Source organism: Macaca nemestrina, chromosome 1 (genome assembly GCF_043159975.1).
Source record: "Macaca nemestrina isolate mMacNem1 chromosome 1, mMacNem.hap1, whole genome shotgun sequence".
Lineage (NCBI taxonomy): Eukaryota > Metazoa > Chordata > Mammalia > Primates > Cercopithecidae > Macaca > Macaca nemestrina.
The window spans coordinates 190,387,620-190,413,972 of NC_092125.1; the positions used below are offsets into that span (position 1 = coordinate 190,387,620).

At 53.5% G+C, this 26,353-nt stretch overlaps 1 protein-coding gene across 2 annotated transcripts; it reads right to left on the bottom strand.

The window, feature by feature from the left end:
• Positions 1-1,988: 1,988 nt before the first annotated feature.
• On the bottom strand, positions 1,989-24,704 carry LOC105494882 (tyrosine kinase with immunoglobulin like and EGF like domains 1). Of its 2 annotated transcripts, XM_011763811.3 has the most exons (23): positions 24,374-24,704; positions 20,043-20,357; positions 19,865-19,975; positions 18,219-18,374; positions 17,935-18,066; positions 17,635-17,775; positions 17,296-17,424; positions 15,938-16,083; positions 15,542-15,686; positions 13,245-13,403; positions 12,943-13,080; positions 12,473-12,769; positions 11,652-11,942; positions 11,110-11,300; positions 7,678-7,888; positions 7,414-7,524; positions 7,016-7,206; positions 5,722-5,835; positions 5,541-5,611; positions 3,791-3,831; positions 3,608-3,704; positions 3,385-3,484; positions 1,989-2,446 (listed from the first exon to the last, which is right to left on the bottom strand). In XM_011763811.3, the coding sequence occupies exons 1-23, from the start codon at positions 24,429-24,431 to the stop codon at positions 2,375-2,377; spliced, it is 3,417 nt and encodes a 1,138-aa protein (XP_011762113.1). In that variant the 5' UTR covers positions 24,432-24,704; the 3' UTR covers positions 1,989-2,374. The 2 variants fall into 2 exon arrangements, with proteins under 2 accessions (XP_011762113.1, XP_070950663.1); XM_071094562.1 differs by lacking the exons at positions 15,938-16,083; positions 20,043-20,357; positions 24,374-24,704 and having other exon boundaries at positions 19,865-19,954.
• Positions 24,705-26,353: the final 1,649 nt, after the last annotated feature.

Below are 26,353 nucleotides of genomic sequence, written 5' to 3' on the forward strand. Positions count from 1 at the left end.
TTCTGAGACTGGATCTCACTCCATCGCCTAGGCTGGAGTACAGTGGCACGATCACAGCTCACTGCAGCCTTGACCTCCCAGGCTCAGGTGATCCACTCACCTGAGCTTCCTGAGTAGCTGGGACTACAGGCATGCACCATCACTCCTGGCAAATTTTTGTATTTTTTGTAGAGACAGGGTTTTGCCATGTTGCTCAGGCTGGTCTTGACCTCCTGGGCTTAAGCGATCTGCCTGCCTCAGCCTCCTAAAGTGCTGGGGTTACAGGTACAAGCCATCATGCCCAGCCTTCATTCCCTTTTAATGGCCGAATAATATTCCACTGTATGGATATACCATATACCATTTATCCATTCATCAGATGATGAACATTTGAGTTGTTTCTACTTTTTGGCTATTATGAATAATATTGCTATAAACATCCGTGTACATATTTTTGTGTGCACATACATTCTCATTTCTCTTGGGCATATATGCCTAGGAGTGGAATTTCTGGGTCTTCTGAGAACTCTATGTGTAGAGTTTCCACATGTTTAAGGAACTGCCAGACTGGTTTCCAAAGAGGCTGCACAATTTTACATTCCCACCAACAGTGTATGATGGTTCCATTTTCTTCCTTGCCAACACTTGTTATGTTTTTCATTATAGCCATCTTAGTGTGTATGAAGTAGTATCTCACATTGGTTTTGATTTGCATTTCCTGATGACTCCTCATGTTGAACATCTTTTTCATGTGCTTATTGGCCATTTGTTTTTCTTTTTTGGAGAAAGGTCTATTCAGATCCTTTGTCCATTAAAAGATACTGGGTTATCTGCCACTTTACTATTGAGTTATAAGACTTCTTTATATTAATATATTCTAGATACAAGTCTCTTACAGGATATGTGACTTGCAAATGTTTTCTTCTATTCTGTGGTTTTCACTTTCCTGATAGTGTCCTTTGATACACAAAAGTTTTCAATTTTGATGAATTCTAACTTATGTATTTTTGATTTTGTTACCTGTACCTTTGCTGTTACATCTAAAAATCCACTGCCAAATCTGAGGTAATTATGATTTACTTCTATGCTTTCTTTAAGGGTTTTATAATTTTGGTTCTAAAATTTAGGTCTTTGACCCACTTTGAGTTAATTTTTGTATGTGGTGTTTGGGTAGGAGTCCAAATTCATTCTTTTGCATGTAGCTATCCAGTTGTCCCCGCACCATTTGTTGAAGACTATTCTTTCCCCGTTAAATGGCCTTGGCACCTCTGTTGAAAATCAGTTGACCACAGACACATGGGTTTAGTTCTGCACTCTCAATTCTGTTCCATTGATCTCATATGTTTGTATCTAAAAAAAGATACAAAAATTAGCCGGGCATGGTGGCGGGCACCTGTAGTCCCAGCTACTGGGGAGGCTGAGGCAAGAGAATAGAGTGAACCCGGGAGGCAAAGCTTGCAGTGAGCCGAGATCACGCCACTGCACTCCAGCCTGGGCCACAGAACGAGACTGTCTCAAAAAAAAAAAAAAAGTTTGCCAAAAAAAATAATTTGTATACTTTAATGTTTGTTTCCCATATAAGTCTGAAGATCCAGCGAGGTAGAGGCCATGTCTATATATTGTTTCTTTTTTCTTTTTTTCTTTTTTTTTTTTTTTTGAGACAGAGTCTCGTTCTGTGGCCCAGGCTGGAGTGCAGTGGCGCTATCTCGGCTCAATGCAAGCTCCACCTCCTGGGTTCACGCCATTCTCCTGCCTCAGCCTCCCGAGTAGCTGGGACTACAGGTGCCCGCCACCTCGCCCAACTAATTTTTTGCATTTTTAGTAGAGATGGGGTTTCACCATATTAGCCAGGATGGTCTCCATCTTCTGACCTCGTGATCTGCCCGCCTCAGCCTCCCAAAGTGCTGGGATTACAGGCATGAGCCACCGTGCCCGGCCAATTTCTGTCTCTTGGGTTTAACTACACCCCTCACCCCAAGATTGACCAGCAGTAAAAGGCAGACATTGAATGGAGCTTATTAGAACATTTATTTTTTTCTGAATGACAGGCCGGGAGTGGGAGTAGCTGAACAGGGCATGTTAGTGGTATGAGTGCTGGCTTAAGCAGAGGAGCTGGAGTGGGGGTTTGTGTTGGGGAAGGAGTGGGATGGGAAGCACACCTGTGGGGCAGCTGAACTAGAAGGAAGGATGCCCAGGATAGCTATGAGACACCTACAAAGCATGAGGACCCAGTTCCCCTAAGCCCACCCCATCCCCAGATCCCTTTTTTTCTCCCTTAAGTTAAAAAAATTCATTGAGGCAGCTTAAGTCAGAGGCTGTAAGGGTCAGACTGGTCACAGGTTAGACAGCAGAGTTTGCTCTGGCCAGCAGAGCCAGGTTCTGGCTGGATGGCAGCTCAGGCCTCCTCAGCTGTGGCATCAATGCCCGCATAAGTGAAGTTCTCAAACAGCGACATGTTCACATAGGCCTAGGGGCAGAGCAAGCTTTAGTGGGGGCCAGGAATAGGGATGAATCTGGCCGCAAGCTCTTTGACTTCCATGTGGTTGGGGCATTTGAACTGACACTGATTTGTTCTGGAGACTCAAGATGGCCCCATGGCCAAGAGTGGCCTTTACCAGCCCAGGGCAGTGAAGGCATCAGGCCACAGCTGGGGCCTCAGGTGAGAGGCCCTCAATGCCACTGTTAGAGGACGGTTTTAACATGCACTCTTTCAGTGAATTCTTGGCTTATGCATTCATTCATTAAGTAACTTATCTGTTCAAAAGCCATTTTAGATGACTCACCCATTTATATGGTTATTTGATCATTCCCTCATTCTTAAGATGGTTAATCATTAATTTACTTGAAGAACTCTTCATATTTACTAATTTTGATATATTTTTCATTATATTTATTTGATAATTCACTTATTCACATGGTTAGTAGATTCAGTTATTGAATTACATGTTTATATGATTATTGTATCATCTATCCACTAATTCCATTCATTCATTCATTCATTCATACAGTTACTGTATCACTCATTTACCCATCCATCCATTTGGTTAGTGACCATTCATGCACTCTGCTCTGGCTCTGGCAGGTAGGGAGAGGTGTCCCAGATGAGAATGGGCTGATGGCCTCAGCAGAGGACAGGCAAGCAGTCTGGGACTTGGGACTCAAGGGAGGGATTTGCTGCTGGGGCTAAGCAGTGGCCTTGAAAGAGTTTTGGAAGGGCCTGGTGTCTAACCCAGTGAGGGCTGGAAAGGCAGGCTGCATCTTGGGGCCCAGCCTAGCTGTGGTGACAGCCCCCAGTGAGGGAGTTTGGGCAGGTAGTGTGGTTGGGACAGGGTCACGGCACCTCTGAGAGGGCACTCTGGAGCACGCTGTGAGCCCAACCCGCCACCTCAGCCCCAGTCTCCTCACCTTCCTGGCTTCCAGCATGCGGCCTAGCTGCAGCGCAATCTGGGCAAAGGGGGGTCGTTCATAGGGACGGTCCCGCCAGCACTGACGCATCAGCTCGTACCTGCGAGGGGGCATTGCTGAGATGAGGAGTCAGTCCAGCTGGGGTGATGGGGTCACAGGGATCAAAGTTGAGGTCACTCATCACAGAGATAGGGTCATGGAGCTCAAGGATGGGGTGACTCACACTTCATCGTCACAGTTTCGAGGCTGCTCCATGCGGTAGCCCTGGGGCAGCTTTTCGTAGAGCTCAGCACAGGTCATCCCACAGTAGGGTGTACCTCCTGCAGGAGGGGACAAAGTGCTCTTGGTCCAGGGCTCCACGTAGGGTAAGGTGGGGCACTCTGGGCAATGGGGGTTAGGAACTCACCAAGGCTCACTATCTCCCAGAGAAGGACCCCAAAGGACCAGCTGAAATAAGAAGGATGCACTTAGTTACCTTCTAGGCCCTGGCCCCTAGCAGTTTAGTTTCTACCTACCCAAGATGTGCAGTACCTCCCAGCCCCCCTGTATGTGTCTACTCTGTAAGTATCTGGCCTTGGCCAGCTGTTGTCTCTGCTCCAGTGAAGCTCCTTCATACTGCCCCCATCCCTGGGCTCAACACCATTAGAGCTAATTTTTTTTTTTCTTGAAACAGACCCTGTCATCCAGGCTGGAGTGCAGTGGCTTACTGCAGCCTCAACCTCCCAGGAACAAGTGGTCCTCCCGCCTCAGTCTCCCTTATAGCTGGCATGTGCCACCATGCTCAGCTAATGTTTTGTTTATTTATTAATTTATTTATTTCTTTATGAGACAGAGTCTTGCTCTGTCGCCCAGGCTGGAATGCAGTGGCGAGATCTCAGCTCACTGCAAGCTCTGCCTCCTGGGTTCACACCATTCTCCTGCCTCAGCCTCCCCAGTAGCTGGGACTACAGGCGCCCGCCACCACGCCTGGCTAATTTCTTTTTGTATTTTTAGTAGAGACGGGGTTTCACTGTGTTAACCAGGATGGTCTCAATCTCCTGACTTCGTGATCCGCCCACCTTGGCCTCCCAAAGTGCTGGGATTACAGATGTGAGCCACCACACCCGGCCATGTTTTGTATTTTTAGTAAAGACAGGGTCTTGCCATCTTGCCCAGGCTGGTCTCAAACTCTGGGTCTCCAGTGATTTGCCTGCCTGGCCTCCCATAGTGCTGGGATTACACACGTGGGCCACCACAGCCAGCCAAGCTAACATTTTCATTGAGCACTTACTGTAGTCCAGGCACTGGTCATTTAACAGATATGTTAATTCATTTAACCCTCACACCAACCCTATGATACAGGTTCTATTATTCTTGCCATTTTACAGATGAAGACACTGAGGCACTGAGAGGTTAGCTAGATTGCCCAAGGCCATACAGCTAGTTAGTGGCAGAGCAAATGTTCAAACCCAGGCAGTCTGGCTCCAAAGCTCTTGCTCTTGACTGCATCTCACTTTGTAACAGCCTCTGTGTAGTGTGCATCAGGCCTGAGACCAGGGGAGAGAGTTCAAGGAGGTGGAGGGAATCTAGGGAGTGTTGGGGCAGAAGCAGGAAGTAGGCATGTAGTGGTCAGAGGGGTGATCAGTGTGGTAAGCAGTGAGCCGTGCAGGCAAGGCCAAAGGGCTTGGGGCAAGGGGTAGGTTCAGACCAAGATGGACATCCCTGGAGAGACAGGAGGAGTGTGCCAAGAGGGCTGTCTGCAGGGGAGGGGCACAGAGAGGGAGTCTTGGGGGTCATGCTCTGGTAAGATCCTCAGGTGGGCATGACATTGCCCTTCAGGGAGGAAGATGAGAGCAACTCCTGAGTGGCCTCTCCATCTACCTCAGGAAGCATCCACCAGCATTCCCAAACCTCTCCAAGGCATCCCCCTGTCACTTACACAAACATAATCTGAAACTACCTTTACCCCAGTCCTATCCCTGAAACACCTTCTGAGACTCCTTCCAGCTAGCCCCACCTTGGGTGGGTACTTTATACCAAAGACACACCCGTGTCACACCTGGAACACAGCCCAGGTCATGCCTTAGACCACCCACGACATTTCTGAGATGTGTCTAGGTCAGGCCTGTGTGATTCTTGGGGCCAAGCCCTCCTGTGCCCTCCCATCCTACACTCACACATCACTCTTGGTGGTATAGACACTGTAGTTCAGGGACTCAATGGCCATCCAGCGCACGGGGAGACGCCCCTAGGAGAGAATGGGTTTAAGGGGCTGAGTGTGGAGGAAGGGCCTGTTTGAGGCCCCTGTGGGGCAGGGCCAGGCACAAGCCCTAAGGGTGAGGGTTGAATGAGACTCACCATCGTCTTCTTCACATAAACCTCCTCTCCTCGAGAAAGGCCGAAGTCTGCAATCTTGGAGGCCAGGTTCTCTCCGACCAGCACATTTCGGGCAGCCAGGTCCCTGTGGATGAACTGTAGGCAGGGTCAGAAGTCAGGAGAGACTGGGGATGAGGGAGCCCAGGCCAGTCAGGCCAGTAAGGAGTCAGTCTTTGTGGGTACCCTGGTTGCCTTCAGTACCCCATACTCTTTCTCCTCCCCGCCTGGCTGAAATCTCATCAGCTGACTCATGTCTGAGAAAGATCAGTGTTGGTTCTCACCCGCTCCTTCCTGGGCCATGGCCAAGTTCAGGCTGGATCCCTTTTCCTGACACAGTGGTGGCCATACTGCACCTTCTCCTCTTTCCATGCTTCTCCCCCTCCCTCTTCCCATCCCCTGGGTTCCAGTTTCTCTCCCTTAGAGAAACTTTCTTCTCCCCAGCTTCCCCAGAGACCTCTCTCCACCAGCCCCTCCCTCTGCACTGGCCCTATCCCCTGCCCCTCTGCTTTCAAACATACTCAAAACTTTACTATCTTTAAAATGCTGGCCAGGTGCCGTGGCTCATGCCTGTAATCCCAGCACTTTGGGAGGCTGAGGCGGGTGGATCACTTGAGGTCGCGAGTTCAAGACCAGCCTGGCCAGCATGGTGAAACCCCGTCTCTACTAAAAATACGAAAATTAGCTGGCCGTGGTGGTGCATGCCTATAATCCCAGCTACTCAGGAGACTGAGGCAGGAGAATTGCTCGAACCTGGGAGGCAGAGGTTGTAGTGAGCCAAAATCGTGCCACTGCACTCCAGCCTGGGCAAAAAAATGAGACTCAGTCTCAAAAAAAAAAAAGAATAAAACGCTTTCCCTCAGTCTTACATTCCCCTGGACAGTCATCCCCCTGTCCTTTCATTCAGGCCTGAGCTGACTTGGGCTCGGATCTCTGCTCTTCCCTCTCTCCGGCAGATCGTACCAGGTCCATTGCCATTAGGCACCATCTGTGGGGTGACAGCTCACACGGAGATGCTGTCTCCAGCCTGGGCCTGTCTCCTGAGTTCCAGGCTAGCATCTAGGCCTGCTCACCCAACACCTGCACCCTCCATACTGGAAGTCCCCACCTCCTCCAGACCTGCCCCTTGGCCCTGCCTCCTCGCTCTGCTTGCACCCACACACCCACTTGGGCCAGGAACCTCAATCCCCACATCCAATCAGGGCCAGCTGACTTCTTCCCCTGACATCGGCCCAGTGGCTTCCCCCTCTGGCCTCCACCCGCCCCTACTCAAACACACCTGCTTCTCACTCAGGTACTGCATGCCATTGGCTGCATCACTGGCGAAACGCAGCAGCTGCCGGGAGCTGAGGGTAGAGGCTGTCCCATGCTCTCGAGCAAAAGCTGGGTCAGTCTCTAGGACCCGGCTTTTCCGCAGAAAATCTAGCAGGTTCCCGTAGGGGGCATATTCAATAGCGATATACAAGTAACCTGAGAGGCAAAGAGACAGACCGTGGTGATTTAGACACAGGGAACCTAGGGTGGGAGCAGGCACCCGATGGCAACAGACAGGGATGAGGGAGGATCAAGGGCGATGCACAGGTCGCCAGCAGCCCCTGGCAAGCTACTCATGTGGTGGAGGTGATGGCTGAGGATGGGGGTTTGGAAGAAGGGGTAGGTGATGAGCAGGGGGCTCACCTCGGTTCTTACAGGCCCCCAGGAGGTTAATGATGTTGGGGTGATGCCCCAATTTGCACAGAACTTCCAGTTCTCCCGCAAAGTCACGATGGTCATTTTCGGAGGCATACTCTGTAAAGAATCCTGTATTACTTTTACCAGAAATAACTCTGGAGAAAGGGCTGGCAAGGGCTGGGGTCAATTGCTGGAGGAAGCCAGGTGGGGCCTGGGATTTGTGGGACAAAGGAGAGCATTGGGGCTGGGCCAGGGGTCGCCCCAGTGGACCTTTCAGCATCTTGATGGCTGCATTCATCTTCAGCCCATCCTTCTTGATCATGGCCCGGATGACCTGGCCGAAGTTCCCCTCCCCGATGAGGTCCTCAAAGGTGATGTCCTCCCACTCCAGCACTGGGTAGCTCAGGGGTTCAGGCTGCGGTTTTGGCCGCCGGGTCAGCGTCAAAGTCCCTGAGCTGAACTGCAGGATGGTCTCCTCGCCCTTCACAGGATGAGACAAGAGGGTAGACAGTCCACGCGAGAGTTAAAGGGGGCAGAAGGAGGCACAGATAGGCACACGAGGAGGTTTCAGTGTCAGACAAGTGGGCAGAGACCCAGACAGAGGGCACCCTGGTGGTCAGCCAGGGACGGACAGGCAGACAGAGGACATAACTGAGACAGAATCTTAGGTAACAGAGCCACAGGTAGGCTGCTGGGTGGGCAGATGTCCAAGGAGAGAAATGCAGAGGCTGCAGCGGGGGGATCAGGTGTGCAGGACTCCGGAAGGCAGAACCAGGGCTTGTGGGTAAAGTTGCTAGAAGCCACAATGTGGGTCAATGGAAGGAGGATATTTCTAACATTTAAAACAGAAAAGGATTGGAATGAGCTTCCTATGACTGCGCTAATCCCACAACCAGGTTTTTTTTTTTTTGGTGGGGTCACCAGGGAAGCTCTGGAGAAGATTCCAGCCTTAGGGAGTAGGCCAGGGTATATTCCCGGAGCACCTACTACATGCTCAGCCCTGAGTTGCTGGGAGCCAGTGGAGGGGTTTTCTTCTCCACAGTAGCAGAGGCAGAGATTACCCTGTCCACACACTTGGCTTCTCTCCATTGCTCTAAAACCAGGCCAGGACCTGCAAATAGCAAAACCATAACAAAGAGGAATGTCCAATTCCCTAATTGAGTAGGAGGAGGCCATCTGGGCAGGGCTGATGGCAGGAAAAGGAAATAAGTGAACAGGACCAAAGAAGCTGCCAATATGAGAACTGGAAGAAGGGTTAAGATAGACCTTCTGGTGGGGCTTCCTAAGTGCACTGAAGCCCAGCTTGATGGGCAAGGGCTGAGGACCTGGGGCACAGGGATTTGCATGAAGCACTGGTGCTGACGGCACATACCAAATGCACATGATGTTCTTGGTGCATGCATGTATAGGTCCATATACACACGCAGGCCTGAAGGTGCACAGGCATAGGGACACGTGCATCTGGGACACATGCATTTACACATGGGGCACTCACAGGGGATGCACGTGTGCACTCATACATGGGGCGCATGCATTTGTGCACACACATTTCCTATCCATATGCAGGCACATGTACCAGGGATATATCCTTTTGTTTGTTTTGAGACAGGGTCTCGGTCTGTTGCCTAGGCGAAAGTGCAGTGGCATGATGTCAGCTCATTGCAGCCTCAAGCTTTTGAGTGCAAGCAATCCTCCCACCTCAGCCTCCCGAGTAGGTGGGCCCACAGGTGCACACCTCCACGCCCATCTAATTTTCATATTTTCTTTTATTGTAGAGATGGGGTTTTGCCATGTTGCCCAGGCTAGGGGGATATATCTTGATATATACTATGACACCATGTCTGTTAAAGACTGCTTTCCCACCTCCTGCCGTCAACATCTGTACCCACTACCCTCCCCCACCACAGCAGTGAGGGCTTTCTGTGCACTGACCTCAGAGGAAGGGCCAACACAGCTTGGAACAAAGAAGCCAATTGAATCTCTGAATGGATTTTTTTTTTTTGGAAATGGAGTCTCACTCACTCTGTCGCCCAGGCTGGAGAGCAGTGGCATGATCTTGGCTCACTGCAACTTCTGCCATCCGGGTTCAAGCGATTCTCCTGCCTCAGCCTCCCTAGTAGCTGGGATTACAGGCACCTGCCACTGTGCCTGGCTAATTTTTGTTGTTTTAGTAGAGATGGGGTTTCACCAATTGGGCAGGCTGGTCTTGAACTCCTGACCTCGTGATCCACCCGCCTCAGCCTCCCAAAGTGCTGGGATTACAGGCGTGAGCCACCACCTCCCGGTCTCTGAATGGATTTTTTAAAGGCATAGCAGGGACACTAGCTTTTCTATCACAAGGGTCAGCCCTTGAGAGAGAAGAGGGTTTTCTTTCTTTTTTTATTTTTTATTTGAAATGCCAAAGCTTAGCTCTCAGTATTAAGAGTCCAGGCCTGAAAGGCCAAGGACAGAGTTCGGATCCTAAGTGACAACTATGAGGAAGCCCTCAGAGGAGACAGGACCTGCGGATGGGTGGCTAGAAGGAAGAATGTGACAGGATGAAGGGATAGTGGGTCTGCTCCCATGCCCCACCTCTAAGCAGGGGCCTGAGGGATGGAAGGGTGTGGGCCACAGGAGGACAGAAAACTCAGGCAGGATTACAGGGAAGCCAGGAGGAGTGGAGGTTTGTGCTTTCTCTTTCAAGGAGCAATGGGTGAGGTTGCAGGCCAGCACAATTCTACAATGGTAGAAACAGTTGTCTAAGTGGGACAGTGGGTCTGAGGGCCATAGAATATGCCTCCCTCCATAAGGTATAAGGAAGCCCCTACAGTTCTTTAGTTCTTTCTCTTTTTCTTTTTTTATTTTTTTGAGACAGGGTCTTGCTCTATTGCCCAGTCTGGAGTGCAGTGGCAACATCTCAGCTCACTGCAACCTCCACCTCCTGGGTTCAAGAAATTCTCTTGCCTCAGCCTCCTGAGTAGCTGGGATTACAGGCGTGTGCCACCATGCCTGGCTAATTTTTGTATTTTTAGTAGAGACGGGTTTTCACCATGTTGGTCAGGCTGGTCTCGAACTCCTGACTTCAGGCGATCTGCCCGCCTCAGCCTCCCAAAATGCTGGGATTACAGGCGCGAGCTGCTGCGCCCGGCCCCTTTCTTAAGTCTCCGAAAGGAGGCCCTGGGATTTGCAAGAATGGAGGTTAGGATGAGGAGGTCACAGCATGACTGGCCTACTGGCAGGTGACCACAGTAGAGCTAAGGACATCAGCCAAAGATGTGTGCAGACAGAGGCTGGCTCTCAAGTCCAGGAAGGCCTGCAAGGACAGAGGCCAGCATGAACCCCAAGTGTCCTTGCATTTGATCACCTTGCTATTTAGGCCTAGATAACCGCTAGGGAGAAGGAAAAGAGGGGAGAGGAAAATCTCCAATTGACGGAGCCCAAACCTGGAGTGTCCCTCATGAAATATGGTCATCACGGAATTCTTTTGAATTGGGAATATTAAATATTTCACCACTAATATAAATGGGCTCGTGAGCTGAGTTCAGTTTTAGAGAAATAAAGAAAATTATATTTTGTACCCTTTAACATTGTTGAGTGTAATCTTTTACCTGCTACACAAACACACGCACACACACACAAGGTGTACAAGGTCTTGTGTGTACTCAGGTAGAAACACATACACGGGCTGTGAGCATGCACTCGGGGGCGGGGCGGGTCACTGACCGAGCCTGACTGGTAGGTGAAGGTGCGTCTCCGATGCAGGCAGCTTCTGCGGATGCACACCAGGGTTAAAAGGGCTGCCAGGATGGTGAGGCAGGTGGCAGACATGGAGCCCACCACCGCCAGGATCAGCTGCTGATCCAGGCCCTCTTCTGCTGCCCGGCTCTCTTGGACTGGGCCCTCAGCCTGCAGCCCTGGATACAGTGAGAGGGGCAGATTGTGGGGACACCGGGGTCAGGGAACCCAGAGGCCACCATGGGGTTACACAGAGGGAGAGGTGACAGATCCCAGTGCCAGGACTGTCAGGAAATCACTTGGGCCACATGAAGGAAGGGATGAGGGGTGTCAGAGGGGTGACATGATTTTCCCAGCCCTAGGACAGTGGATCATGAGAAGGGAAGGCTGAGTCCCCCGGACTGGGGCTGAGTCTTTGTTGGGAGGGGCCTGGGATGCCCTAGTTCCACAGCAGGGGGTGATGTGGAGGGAGAGCACGCTGAGCTCTCCCCACTCAGAGCCCAGGGGTCCTGTGGGCCTTCCCCTCTCACCATTGCCCAGGGTGGACTCTTCTACTGTGTTGCTCCAGTCCCCGAGCCCCTGAATGCCGGCCCGCACGCGGAAGAGGTAGCGCGTGCTGGCGTTGAGGCCACGGATGATGGTGCTTGTCTCCTCAGGCCTGTCCACGTCTATCCACAGTGGCTCTCCTGCACCCCCAGCCACCTGCACCTCCACAACGTACTTGGATATCGGCCCAGGCAGAGCCTCCGGGTGCTGCCATGTCAGCTGGATCTCGGAGTCTGAGAGAGCCTGGGCGTGGAGGTGTCGGGGGGCTGGAGGCCCTGAGGAGATGGGGGCGGGAAGGCAAGCCTCAGACGGGACTGGGCTATGCAGCTGTGGTGCTGGACACATCTGCTCTAGCTGTGCCCCCTGCTCTGTGGGTCCACGCACAGGAGCCACCCTGCCAACTTCCTCCTCCCCACCAGCCTGAATTCCTCTCCATTCCCCCAGGCCACCTTCACCCCCAAGCTTCTGCTTCTCCTTGTACTACTTGTATCCCAAGTCCTCTCCACATCCTCCCATGCCCCCTGCTCCCCAAGTCTCTTGCCCTCCCATGACCCTGGTTCTCGCCATGAACCCTGACCTCCCCATGCTCTCCTCACATGCTCCTGGTGATCTGTGTCCTCCTGGTATCCTGGATCTTCCCCAAGTCCCATGTCCCCGCTGGGGTCACGTCTGCCTAATACCCTAGCATGTCCCATGTCCTCTCCATGTCCATTAATCTATAGCCTCCTGTGTCTCCTAGGTCTCATGTGTCCCTGCGTCCCACGTCCTCCCCCAACCCCCAGCTATCCCTGCGCCCTGGGCATACCACTGGGGGGCAGAAGCACGTGTGCAGGGGGCGAGGCTGGGCCCAGGAGGGTGCAGTGGTAGAGCTGCACATCCAGCTGGTAGTGAGTGCCAGGCGTAAGTCCCGTCAGGAGGGCAGTGCGGGCCTGGGGGGATGAGACGTTCTCCCGCCGCTCCTGCCCCCGTGTCCCGTCCCACAGGCGCAGCAGGAAACCGTCGCCCACCAGTGGCCCGGGCACCAAGGGCAAGGACCAGCTCACTCGCAGCCGGTCAGGGCCTTCCACATGCCAGCCCTCCAGCCACGGCTGCAACAAAGGCTCTGGGGCCAGAGGTCAGGGGTCAGAACTGTCCAGTAGGTACTTGGGGCTGGACAGGACAGTGATCCCCAGTGAACAAGGAAGAACAACCTCCAATGGGAAAGGCAGGGGTCCCTGGGGTGGACAGGACAGTAACTGCTGGGGGGACAGGAAGAGATGACCCTTGGCCTCTCACCAGGACAGTCTGTGGTCATGAGGGTGGGAGGCCCCCAGGCCCCCTCTCCTCCTTCCCCTGGCCGGCTCAGCTGCACACGAACACTGTATCCTGTCTTTGGCCTTAGGTTCATTAATGTCACGTTCTCACTGGGGTCCACTGGGGGTGGGGTGTACAGCACACATCATTCAGCCCCCACCTCTTCTAGAAGCTGCCATGCTCCCTTCAGCCCCCTCGAACCATTTGCCCTCCCTCTCCTGCTCACCGTATCCCTTCACTATTACCCAACACCCCTGTCCTGCCCCAGCTCTCTCCCTACTCACCCACAATGGTCGACCAGTCCATGGTACTGTCCTGGGGCCGGTAGTGCAGGCGGACGGAGGAGATGGGTCCATCACCAGAGAACGAGACCAGCGGGGAGACCACAAGCTGGCGGCTCTGCTTGGTCAGGAGCCGAGGTGCAGCCAGGGGCACGGGGGGCACTGCCAGGAGACTCAGGGTAAGGCATGGGCACACAGCCTATCCAGTCCACTTCTGTGTCTTATTTCAAGCTGGGGACCCTCTGGGCTTGAGGGACACCAAGTTCAACAGATGACCATAGTGGCCAGGGCCCAGGAAGGACAGAGTTCAGGCCCCTGGGTAGCTTGGGGCACAAGGATTCAGCAATAAAAGCATGAGGGTGTCCCAAAAGATAGTAGATGAGGAAGTGACATGGCCAGACATGGTTTGGGGGTGCACTCTTCCCATGCAGTGTGGGGGTAGACAGAAGGGGCTGAAACCCAGGGCAGGGAGACAACCTGGGCATCATCCTGCTCTCTGCCCCTGCTCTCATTCACCACTCTCTTAATTTAAAAAAATGGCACCGGCACTGAAGCACCTGCTCCCCACCACATGCTTCATAGTATGACCTCTAATTCTCACAGCCACCTTTCCGTCAGGGCTCATTAGCCTGCATTATGAAAACACTGAGACTCAGAGACACCGAATAACTTGCCTAAGGACACACAACTAGGAGGAGATACAGCCATGTGTTGAACTAGGTCTGTCTGCACAGGCCGCCTGGATCTATCCATTCTACTCCAAAACAGCCTTCATGTCCCTGTCCCACTTCCTCACCCCATGATCGCTGTTCCTATTCTGGACTCAACTTTTTCTCTCCAGATGATTGCATTAGTGCTTTTAACAGGTTCCCTTGACTCTTACAAATGTTTATGAGACTGGCTTTTTGAGAGGAAAGGAAGGAAGGAAAGAGGGAGGGAGCAAGGGCAGAAAAGGATGCAGCGCTGTAAGCTGAGGGAGTGTCAGGCAGCAATAAGCATGTCAGGAGGCGGTGCTGATTTGGGGGGAGATGAAGGTCCATTTTGGGTGCGGAGAAGCCCTTGGTGCCTTTGTCTCATGCAGGGGATTAGATGTCCAGGGAGTGGCTGGATATAAAATGGGCCTCTGAATCATACAGCAGCCACTTTCCACACTAACTTCAAAACCAGACTTCCAGAGAAGATGCCCCACTTCATGGAGGCCCCACCAAATGATCTGGAGTCAGAAGAGGGGTCCCAGCTGCAGATCATATGTGAGAGCTGCTAGAGAACAATAAAAATCTAGGGACTAGGTGACATTTTAAATAATAAGAACAATAATTATCAACATATATTGAGCATGCACCCTGTATTGGGCACTGTGCTAAATGCTTAAATGCATCATCTAATTTAATCTTCCTAACAACCCCATCAAGTGCTAACTATCCCCATTTCACAGAGAGAGAAACAAAGTAAGAGAGGTTAAGTACTTTGCTTAAGGTGATGGGGCAAGGAATTTGTGGAGAGAGGGTTCAAGCCCAGGTTGTCTGGCTCCTAAGCCTGGGCAGAGTGAGAAGAGAAAGGCGGAAGGTGGGGCATGATGGCAGAGAGGGATGCACAGTCACAGGATGGGGAGATGGCGAGGACCTGGGAGGCAGAGTGTGGCAATGAGAAAGCAGAAGGTGAGAGAGGGGGCTTACATGGGGTAACAGGAAGCAGGAGGAGAGGGACAGCAGGGTCACAGGGTGGCCGGGGTGCAAACGGTTAAGGCTTAGGGTGCTGGAGAAGCTGGAGAAGGTGAAGGGACTGGGAGTGGGGGGTGCTCTGGTCTGAGTAATCTTGGGCACTGGGAGGTCCCTCCTTATTTACCTGGCAGATTCCTAGGCATGCACCACTTCTAGGAAGCCAAGCTGGTCACCCTCTGAGCTCCACAGCCCCATGTGCTCCCCCTGGGCTAGCACTGAGTGTCTGTGGGGTGACTCAGAGATGGGAGGCAGCATCCCTGAGCAGAGTTAAAGGTACACTTGTGTGTGTGTGGTGGTTGGTGGGGGACAGCATGGCTGGGCAGGAGGAAGGGCAGGGCTGGAGAGTGTCCCCAGTTTCTGGGGCACAGGATGTCCTTTCCAGATGGGTCTAAGCTGTACTCCAGCCTTGACACTGCCCAGTCCGGACCTCTGGTTGACCACAACCCCTCTTTTTGCCTGGCGCTAGGCTATGACCTTAGATGTCCTTGTCCTTCCTGCTAGGACCTCCAGCCTGAGCAGCATCAGCTAGAGCCTACTGTGGTCACCGTCCATCCCCTGTGGACCTAGGACATCACTGACCTTTCACATTGACCTTGAAGCGCCGGCTGTCTTGGCCACCAGATGTGGACACACGGCACTCCCAGAACCCACTGTCCGCAAGAACCAAGCGTGGCACCTCGAACTCAGCTGTGGTCTTATCTGGCTCCACAATGGCCTTGGTGGACTAAAAGAGATGGGGGAGGGGGACAGGTCACAGGGAATGAGCACCCCTGTGGCAGGCACGCAGATGTCCATCTGGACTGATGGCAGGACAGAGGCCCAGTGGCAGCCCCTCACCAATCAGCCTGACCTCATCTGAGCAATGGTCAGGCCAATGGGTGGGCCCTATAGAAAGTTCTGAGGGACTAGGGGTCTAGGGATCAGCTGTGAAGCAGGCGGCTTGTGGTACTGGTGGGTTGGGTGACTGGGGCTGACCAGGAGCACAGTGCCATCTGGCTTGCGTAGCTCTATGCTGCCCCGCACTGGGAAGGGGTTCCCTGCAGCTGCACAGTTGATCCGGGGCATCGTCTCTAAGTTGAACTCCAGTTCTGAGGCCATGTTGAGGATTTGGGGGATCCGGTCTGAGGAGAGAGGACACTCATCCTGGAGCTTCCACAGGGGCAGACACATGACCACCAAAGCGCCCCTCATCCATGTTCTGTTTCTCAGTGGAAGCACTGCCATCTACCCAGTCCCTCCAGCAAAGGCCCGCATGACTCCTCCAGCGTCCCAGCCCCACATCCCATCAGCTGCAAAGTCTACTTCCTAACTACCTCCCCACTTCCTGATACCCTCTAATACCCGCCAGCAGGCCCCTCACCATCCTCCCAGCCAGCACACTAGCTCAGGCCTCATCATTTATGGTCCCCAGGTATAGACTCCTCCAGGGTCTCCTACTCCCGCTCCCCGGCCAACAGCTACAGGTCCTTTCTCCAACACAGATCTGACCCCTTTGTTCCTCTTTAACAATTCCCTCTTGCCCCATCATATGAAGTGCACTCTTTGGCCTTCATTCAAAGGCCCCACGATTTGGCCTTCATTCAAAGGCCCCACGATTTGACCTCTTTTGACCATTTCCCCAATCCCCCACTCCACTGTCCTGGAACCCAAGCCTGAGTCCCCAATCCCTGGGTCCCCCATTCCACTGTCCCGGAACCCAAGCCTGAGTCCCCAATCCCTGGGTCCCCTATTCCACTGTCCCGGAACCCAAGCCTGAGTCCCCAATCCCTGGGTCCCCCATTCCACTGTCCCGGAACCCAAGCCTGAGTCCCCAATCCCTGGGTCCCCTACTCCACTGTCCCGGCACCCAAGCCTGAGTCCCCCATCCCTGGGTCCCCTACTCCACTGTCCCGGCACCCAAGCCTGAGTCCCCAATCCCTGCGTCCCCTACTCCACTGTCCTGGCACCCAAACCTGAGTCCCCAATCCCTGGGTCTTTGCTCTTGTTCTTTCCTCAGCTATCTCTCTCTTGTCTTTCATATCCAATCTCAGATCACACCTGCTTCCAGACCCTTCCCTGACCTGCTGTCTGCCGAGGGGCATCCTCTGGGCTCCCACATTCTCTGGGTTGCTGCCCTTTCCAGTATGGCTGGTTGGCAGTGAGCTCCCTGCTGGACTGACTCCCTACCAGACTGACTCCCTGCCAGAGCTCCCTGCCCACTAGACTCTAAGCTCCCTGAGGGCAGGACTTGGACCCTTGCAGGGAAAGGAGGGACCAGTCTCTTCCACCAGGGAGAAGTGTTTGGTAAAGGCCGACTTATCTTGGGGGAGTCTCAAAGGTAATAGTGCTTATACCTGACTTCTCACAGTGCACTCCATGCCACCCAGAGGGGCAGACACAGCCACTGAACCGGTCACAAGTGCCACCATTCTGACATTGGCACTGGAGTCGGCAATCAGCCCCAAAATGACCAGGGGTACAGGCTGGGAATAGAGGAGGTATGATTAGAGGGGCATGGGACAGGGGGCAATTAGGGCACAGATGGGGCACAGGTTATACAACAGGCTGGGGGTAGAAGGACTGGTCAAGTGAGCGGGGGGCTTGCTGTGTAAGTCAGAGGCAGAGTGAAGGGTCCGGGTCAAGCTTGTGGCCAGCTGTCTTGGTCAGGGACCATGAGGGTGGGTTAAGCATACCTTCCTGGCACTGGCTTCCTCTCCAGCCAGATCCACAAGAGCAGCCATAGGGGTCTGGGAGGCAGAAGGTGAGGCCCCGGCAGCCTGATATGCCTGGGCACTGCTCCTGGCAGCTCTGCCCGAAACGGCCCTCTCTACAGGCTAGAAAAAGAGTGTGTGGGGGTGTATGGGCCTTTATGGGTCCCTGGGCCCAGGACCTGCCTGTTGCCCTCACCCCCCAAGCTCCACCCACATGGTTCTAGGGTCTCCTCCTAGTAAGGGATCCTCTCCTGCCTGGGTCCTAGCTCCCCTCCTCCTTACCCTGTTCACAGCGGGTGCCAGTGAAGCCAGGGGGGCATACACATTCACCGTCATGGTCATGGCAGACACCTCCATGTAGGCAGCCTGGGCACTCTTTGGTACAGCCTGGCCCCCAGCGCCCAGCCCCACAACCTGGAGGAAGGTGTCTTCAGCGGCGGCCCCTCGCCCACCTGACCACTGCTGCTGAGGACTGGAGATCCAGGGGCTTCAGGGGACCCACAGGAAGTACCCACAGGGCTCTCAGCCTCCCACCCTACCCACAACCTCTGCCCTCTGCCTCTGACCCCGCACGATGAGCCGAAAGAAGGCGCTGCCCAGGGGGCTGGCTTCCAAGTAAGTGGCACTGTAGATGCCGCTTGATGGTGGCTGCACATTTGGGAGCTGCAGCAGGAACTGCCCATCCTGGGCTTCATGCCAGTCCAGAGTGTAGAAGTAGGATCCTGGGGGAGCATGAATGGGTCAGGGGCCTCAGCACTCCATGAGGGTTGTGTTACCTCTCTCTGTCCGCCTCTGCTCAGGTCACACCAGTGGGCCCCATGCACAATGATGAGACCTGGGGCTGGCACCACGAGAGCCGACGCCCATGCCACAAAGCTCAGAAGCGCCCTCTTCTTCATGCTCCATCAACCACCCAGTAAATCACCAAGTCCTGCTCAGTCCACCTCCTCCTCATCCCCTAACCCAGTTCACTTCTCCCCACACCCACTGCCACCGCCCTGGTCCTGGCCTCCAGGGCCTCGCAAGCAGGCTCCTCTGCCTCCAGTGTCACCCTTTCTTGTCCCTCCTCCACCCAGCAGCCAGCGTGATTTTTTACAACAGACTTCTCTTTAACTCCTCTGCTGAAACTCTCCTGGTTCTACAGTGACCTCAGGACAAAAATTCAGCTCCTTAGACATCATTTTCACCAATTTGGCCATGGCCAAGCCATCCAGCCCCATTCCTCTTCACACACTTCTTGACTCCTAACATTTCTGAATTCCTGAATGGATTGTTTATCTTCCAGAAACACCCTTGTGTTTCAGATCCCCCTGCTCTTCTCAGTCCCTCCTCCTGGAATGCCCTTCCTTCCCTTTCTGCCTTCTTTGTCTTCCCATTTTTCCTCTGAGCACAATTCAAGTGCCACTTACTCTGGGGTCTCTCCCATGAGCCTCTCCCTTTTAGAAGAGTGCCCCAGTCCCTGCCCCACCCGTTTCTTGCCTCTTTGCTCAGGGCTGAACAGAGAGCCTAGAGACCCAGGTCTGCCTGTGCCTCTTCACATCTCCTGTCAATTCAGGGAGTCCAGAGCTCAGGAGGCAGCCCCCATGGCCAAAGGAAAGGGTCTTCCTCCCTCAGGAGCCCAGGGATTCAAGAGTCAGCCAAGGGGTTGTGAACCTGAGGACTGAGGCAGGAATCTTGGGGCCACATAGGAAAACAGCTTCCTGCTATGGGGTGGCCAAAGGGTCAGGCCTGGGACTGAGATCCCAGGGATCTACCCAGGCCTCAGCATCAGGCTGTCTTGGATATCAAGGATCTGGGCTGGACAGATCTTTGGGAGAGGCTAGCCTCTGCCCTGCCTGTGTTGGGCATGATGTTACCAGTTCTCTTCTTCCTCAGGGGGACTGCTGCTGTCCACCAGGTGGACTATGTGACAGCACCTGCTAACTCCCAGGGGAGAGTCAAAGATGAGGGTTTAACATCATGCTCATTTGGGGCTAAAAGGAAGGGGCAGCTGACCACAGGCTCCTGGCCCTCTGTGTACAGTAGGAGGGCAGCTCAGAACTGCAGATAAGATAGGTGCAGCTGCATCCCATGGGACCTGGTCCACCACAGAGGAGGGGCCCTGGAGGTCGGGTGTGTTAGGGACCAAAGCTGAGGGTTCCATGGGCGATGAAAGTGTTGGGGCCTCAGAACGATGGGTCTACCTACCCCACCAGTTCAAATGCCCCCTCACCGTTGCTCTTCCAGATCACATCTGTCTGCTTCTCCTTGTGCACACGTGCAGAAAGTACAGCGGTGTCGCCTTTGTTCACAGTGTGTGTGACCTTGTCTGGAAGCAGGTGGGCTGTGGGATGGAAGGTAGGTCAGCGGCCTGGTTTCCCCCTTGCCATCCCCTTGCCTGCCAGACTCACCTCCAGGACTGTTGTGCACGTAGATGACGCGCGTGCGCCGTGTCCCGGAGCCGCCCACGCAGGAGAAGACGCCCACGAGGTCCGAGGGCTTTGAGAAGCCGTGAAGCGTGACCTGGTGCGAACCGTTGCGCGCCAGGCGCAGGGTCTGCCCGGGCGGGGTGCGCACGATGCGGTCGTCCTTCTCCAGCAGCAGGGGCGGGCCCCAGGCGTCGGAGCCCCTCCCCGCCCCGGCCTCCCCAGACACGCAGGTCAGGAAGAAGCGCTGGGGGTCCGTGAACCGCAGGTTGGCCAGCAGCGTCAGGTCCACCGCCGCGCCTGGGGCCAGGACACCAGTGACCCTATTGTAGTCCCAGCCAACCCTAGTGCCCTAGAACCCCCAGCCCCAGTCCTCTAGTCTTACTGAACCACCGTCCACTTAGAAGAGGGTCTCCAACCTTCACCCCTCTTCCTTCTCCTGCCCGGTTTTTCGGACTCCACAGGCACCTCAGTTTATCAGGCATGCCCATCCCCCTCTGCTTTCCCCTTCCATGCGCACTGTCTTCTTCCCTCAAGTCTCTTCTTTTTTTTTTTTTTTTTTTTTTTTTTTTTGAGACGGAGTCTCCCTCTGTAGCCCAGGCTGGAGTGCAGTGGCCGAATCTCAGCTCACTGCAAGCTCCGCCTCCCGGGTTCACGCCATTCTCCTGCCTCAGCCTCCAGAGTAGCTGGGACCACAGGCGCCCGCCACCGCGCCCGGCTAGTTTTTTGTATTTTTTAGTAGAGACGGGGTTTCACCGGGTTAGCCAGGATGGTCTCGATCTCCTGACCTTGTGATCCGCCCCTCTCGGCCTCCCAAAGTGCTGGGATTACAGGCTTGAGCCACCGCGCCCGGCAAGTCTCTTCATTTTAAAAGAACGAAAAACCACGAATCCTCTGGCCGCGTCCCCTCCCTTCTCCTGCCAGATGGCTTCCCTTTCGCCCCAGCTTTCGGAAAGAATGATCTATGCTCCCTGTCTCCGTTTCCTCACTTTATTTTCTATCAGTCCTGTTTCCCCACTCGTCTCTAAAACAGCCCTGCAAAGGTCTCTGTGGGCCACTTCTCCCTGCCCCCACCACGAGAGTGCAGGCCAGGAGAGCCCGCCAGAACAGACGTGTCCCATGGGTCCCCCTCTCTGTCACTATGGAGATCTAGAAATGTCTGCTGGGCTGGGGTTTGAGATGGGAGAGGCTGAGTCTTGCAGCCAGAAGGTTGTGGCGCAGAAATGGAGCTAGGGTTGGGTGCGGTGGCTCACACCTGGAATCCCAGCACTCAAGGAGGCAGAGGCGGGAGGATCCGTTGAGCACAGGAGTTTGAGATCAGCCTGGGCAACATAGCAAGACCCCATTCTCCAGAAAAAGAAAAACAAAAAGAAATGGAGCTAAGCTTGGGGCAGGGCCCAGAGCCAGGGAGGGCAGCCCCAGGGCAGGCCTGGAGCCCAGCAGACTCAGACACGAGGTGGGTCTTGGTCTTTGCCTTCCAAAGAGCTTATGCCCTACTTGGAGGAACAGGCATGGACGTAGCTGCCAAATGTAGGGTGCTGTGCTTTTGAGCACAGAGAAGGGACCCCTGATCCAGCCTGGGGGAGCACAGGGAGATGAAGAGATGTTTCCTGGGAGGTAAAATTGGAGCAGGACACATTGGTGTGAGGACAATGGGGAGGGAGAGAAGTCAGGGGCAGGAGAGGGCATCCTAGACAGAGGGAACAGCCTGGGCAAAGGCCTGCAGTGGCAATATTATGGCAGGTGAAGACTCCAGGTTTGTGTGACTGGAGTACAATATGTGAGGCTGAGGCAGGAGAGACCAGGTGGAGTCAGAGTCCAGGTTGGATGGTGGAGAGCCTGCGAGCCTGCCTCAGCTCCAGGACCCAGCACCCCTCCACCAGCCCTTCCTTCTCTGTCTCTGCTAGCTGACTGTCAAGCAGTTAATTAGTTTAAATACCACCTAGCTTATCAGTGTTTGAAAGGCTACCATGAGCAAATGAAACTGGCATTTACTGACCGCCCAGCACATACCAAACCCCCATTTTCCACTGGATCCTCACAACCAGTGAAGTGGATATTCTTTCATTTATAAAGGAGGATCATGGTAATTATTCTACTGTCTTCTTTGAGCAAGCTCGCCCACTCCCCTGGTTTTAACCATCACCTCTGAGTCAATAACTCGGGAACCGTCTTTCAGCTTGGACCTGCATTTCCATCAGCTTTTCCCAAACCTGCTCCTCTCCAGTGCTCCCTGACTCACTGGTCAGCACCTGCCACCTGAGACACAAACTATGGAGTCATCTCTACTCCCATTGTCATGAGAATGAATGTTTATTGGCTGCCAGTTATGCACCAGGCACTTTACTGATGTTGTCTCATTTTACCATCCCAGCTATCCTGGGAGGTGGATGTTATTATCCCTGTTTTATAGCCAGGAAAGGGAGGCTCAGAGAAGTTAAGTAACTTGCCCAAGGTCATACAATTAGTAAGCGGCAGGGCCAGGTTGTCTGATTCTAAAGTCCACACCTCTGAGCACTGTGCTGGCTGCCCCATCAGTCACAGAAGTCTGCACATTGTTTTCTGAACGCTTCTTCTTCATCCCACACCCCCAGCCTGCCTTTGTTCAGCCCTCCTTACTCACCTGGACCATCCCAACAGCCACAGCCCCTCCTTCTGCAACTCATCCTCCACAGTGATCTAACACCAAATCTGACCTTGTGACTTTCTTGCCTATGACCTCCCACGGCTCCCCGTTGCCCTTAGGATAATGTCCATGCTCCTGAGCCCCCCATGCTGCTCCCACACTGTCCCTCCTGTTGTGTTCCTAACAGGCGCCTTCTCTCCTATGCACCTCCATGCCTATGAGACTTGCATTTTTTATGTTCTGGCTGCCTGGAATGAAGACCACCCCTCTTAGTGAAATCTTCCCTGACTCCCTTTTTGTCTCCTACCCGAGGCAGTGTAAGCTGACTCCTCCTCAGTGCTCCTCTAGAGCTCCTGTGTCTGTCCCTGGTTAGCCCTCTCCCCCTGTCCTGTGTTCTGCACTAGACCATGAACCACTCAAAGGCAGCCTCTGTGTGCTAATCCTCTGACCAGCAGACTGAAGGAATCAGTTGCCACTTATTCAGAAATCCTTAGCAAGCGCAGGGCACTATGCCAACTGCTCTGCATCATTTTCTCATTTAAACCCCATAACAACCATAGGACGCTGGCATCATTTAATCTCATTGTACAGACTTGGGGGTTGCCAGCCTCTCAACTAATGGCCCAGCACTTAACACAACTCCTGGAATATTGTTGGTGCACAATAAATGTTTGTCCAGTGAATAATTGAATGAATCCAACACAATGATCCTAGGAACACCCCCTGAAAATGGCCCCCCACAGATCCTCAGATCCAACACAGTCAGCAGCTACTCCTCACTCCTCCCCTGATCCCAGGTTGCAGTGATTTCTGGCACTTGCCTGGGTTTTCCTGGCCTTGATCTCACCTTCTAGTGGATCAAAATGATGGCAGTGATGATAGGGTTTGTTTTCCAAAGTTTTTATTGTGGTGAAATACATATAACATACATTTTACTATCTTTGTTTTTTTGGATGAGTCTCGCTCTGTCGCCCAGGCTGGAGTGCAGTGGCACCATCTCGGCTCACTGCAACCTCTGCCTCCCAGATTCAAGCGATTCTCCTCCCTCAGCCTCCTGAGTAGCTGGGATTACAGGTGCCTGCCACCATGCCCAGTTAATTTTTGTATTTTTAGTAGAGATGGGGTTTCACCATGTTTGCCAGGCTGGTCTCAATCTCCTGACCCTGTGATCCGCCCGTTCGGCCTCCCAAAGTGCTGGGATTACAGGCATGAGCCACCACTCCTGGCAAATTTTACCATCTTAACCATCTGTAAGCAGCATATAACCCAATGTGATTAAATACATTCCTAATGTTGTCCCACCATCACCACCATCCATCCTTTTTTTTTTTTTTTGAAAAAGAAAAAAAGTTTAAACAAAATGGAGATGGGGTTTCACTATGTTGACCAGTCTGGTCTTGAACTCCTGGCCTCAAGTGATCCTCCCATCTCGGCCACCTGAAGTGCTGGGATTACAGGTATGAGCCACCGTACCCGGCCCCATCTTTATAACTCTTTTAATCTTGTAAAACCGAGTAAAAATCTTGTAAAAAACTCTGTACCCTTTAGACAAAACTCCCCATTTCTTCCTCCCTGCCGCCCATGGCAACCACCATCCTACTTTCTGTCTCTACAATAAAATAGGGTTTCTCGGGTGGAAATCAGGGCCTCGGGGCCTAGAAATGGGGTGAGGGACTCAGGGGAGACTTACCCACATAAGAAGCCAAGAAGAGGATGGAGAGCAAGAAAGGAGGCACCCGCCAGACCATACTCCAGAGGCCGACCCAGGCCAGCCAGGATGAGCTGGGCCTGGGGTCAGATGCTGTGGGCCTTACTGCTCGGCCTGTGCTGGTCAGTGTGGGTCGGTGCTGGGGAGGAAGAGGAAATGAGATGGCTTGGGTGGGAGGGGTGGCAGGGGAGGGGGTGGAGGACTTATTCTGCCTTTGAGCCTCTAGGCCCCCAGTCTGGCCCCCACAAGGCTGGGGATGGGTGTGGCCTGGAAGGAGTCACTTGAGGTGGGGGGAAGGTTATGGTAAGGGCAGACCTGGGGACAGTTGGACTGATTTTTCCCAACCCCTGCCTCCCTCCAATCCTCAGTCTTGCTGGCACAAAGGAGGCAGGAGGCAGGAAAGGGAGGAAGCCAGTGGCTTCCGCCTATTGAGGAAGGGGGTGGGGTAGGGGACAGTGTTCTGGGGTCTCCCCTCCCCCCAGCGCAAACACACAATACGGCCCACATGAGTCCTCATGTATGTGCCCCGGGACACAGGTGGTTACCTGGGTTTCCTAGAGAGCAGTTCATACAGGAAACACAAAGGACCTTTGTGGGCCTGAGAACACGTACACTCAAAAGAACACAGGGCTCAGGCAACACAGAGCCTTGGAGTCTACCTTGTGTACCTCTCCCATTTTACAAATGGGAAAACTGAGGCTCGCTGTGCTCGAGGGCACCCTGAGGCTGTGGCAGGGCTGGGACTTGAACTTCTGACTTAGTCCTTGCTTTCTTGGTGCCAGTCACTCCACAAGGGCACACATTAAGCAGACCCAGGGGAACACACAGGGAGTGTCAGTTGCCTAGATAGTCCTCAGCTTAAGCTGCTAATGAAAGCTTCAGCTTATTGTCTGCCAGGTGTCATTCATTTTGCAGCAAACCCATGTCTATCCCTGGGCACTGGGGCAGCAGAAGTCTGCCCCGGGAGGTGCACTCACTCTTGACGGCTGACAACAACCTGGGGGCAGTCCCCCTGCCTTGGCAAAGTCTCTAAAGGCCTGTGGATCTTGCCTCTGCTTCCCTCCCAGACTCACCTCTCCCTGCCCTGGCACCCGTTGCTCCACCTCTTGCCACCACTGGCAGTTCCCAGAACAGAACAAGACCTGTAGGTACAGCATGCCCACGAAGAGGCCCTTCCAGGGAGCAGAGGGAGCAACCGTCGGATGGGCAGCCTCGCTGGTTGAATCGATGACCCCTCTGACCCGGAATGGAATGACTGGGATGGATGAGACCTGGTGTCAGCTTAGGTGACTTAGGTCTGGAAGTACAAACCCTCCCCCTGGGCCTGGGACATCTTCCCAGAATCTTTTCGGTGAAGGCTTCATTCTCCTCTGGGTGCACCAGACTCACATTCACTTTCCTCAGGAGGCTGGGTCCCTGCAGCTTTGTTGAGCTGGTTTAGGCCCAGGGTTCTTCTGAAGCTCCCTGAAAAGTCTCAGGAGAGGTTTTGACTCCTGGAGTAGCATAGAAAAGGATCAGGAAAGACCTCCCCACCAATGTGTGGCCCACAGAGACTCCCATTCCTGGGCCTCAGGCTGGGAAGAGCGTTCTCTGGACAAGGCTTTGGGTGGGATGCGAGTAGGAGCAGGGGGAGAGTGGTGGATGCCTTAGACTTCAGCTCATCCTGGTGCCAGACCTTTGAATCTGGAAAGAAAAAGGAGCTGGAAAGTGCTGGGACTGTTTGTGTGACAGGATTCACTTTTGTGAAACAAAAGGAACTTTTCCTCTGGTTCTTGGAAGACCTGGGGGGCCTGATGTCGTTTTGCAAACGTATGGAGAGCACTTAGGCAGCATTCATTCTTCTTGGAAGTGACACAGATATTGGCACAGGTATTTGCTTCGAATGGAAAAGTTTGAGACTGCACGATCCTGGCACATGTAAAGACTCCGAGCCCATCTGCCTTCCCCACTCTCAACTGGGAA

Excerpts from the sequence above, each read along its gene's own strand:
- LOC105494882 (XM_011763811.3), bottom strand. The coding sequence starts at position 24,431 with ATGGTCTGGCGGGTGCCTCCTTTCTTGCTCTCCATCCTCTTCTTGGCT. Across the intron at positions 18,375-19,864 it reads TGTGATCTGGAAGAGCAACG|GATCCTACTTCTACACTCTG; the intron begins GTGAGGGGGCAT and ends ATGCTCCCCCAG. Across the intron at positions 18,067-18,218 it reads CTTTCGGCTCATCGTGCGGG|GTTGTGGGGCTGGGCGCTGG; the intron begins GTCAGAGGCAGA and ends ACCTTCCTCCAG.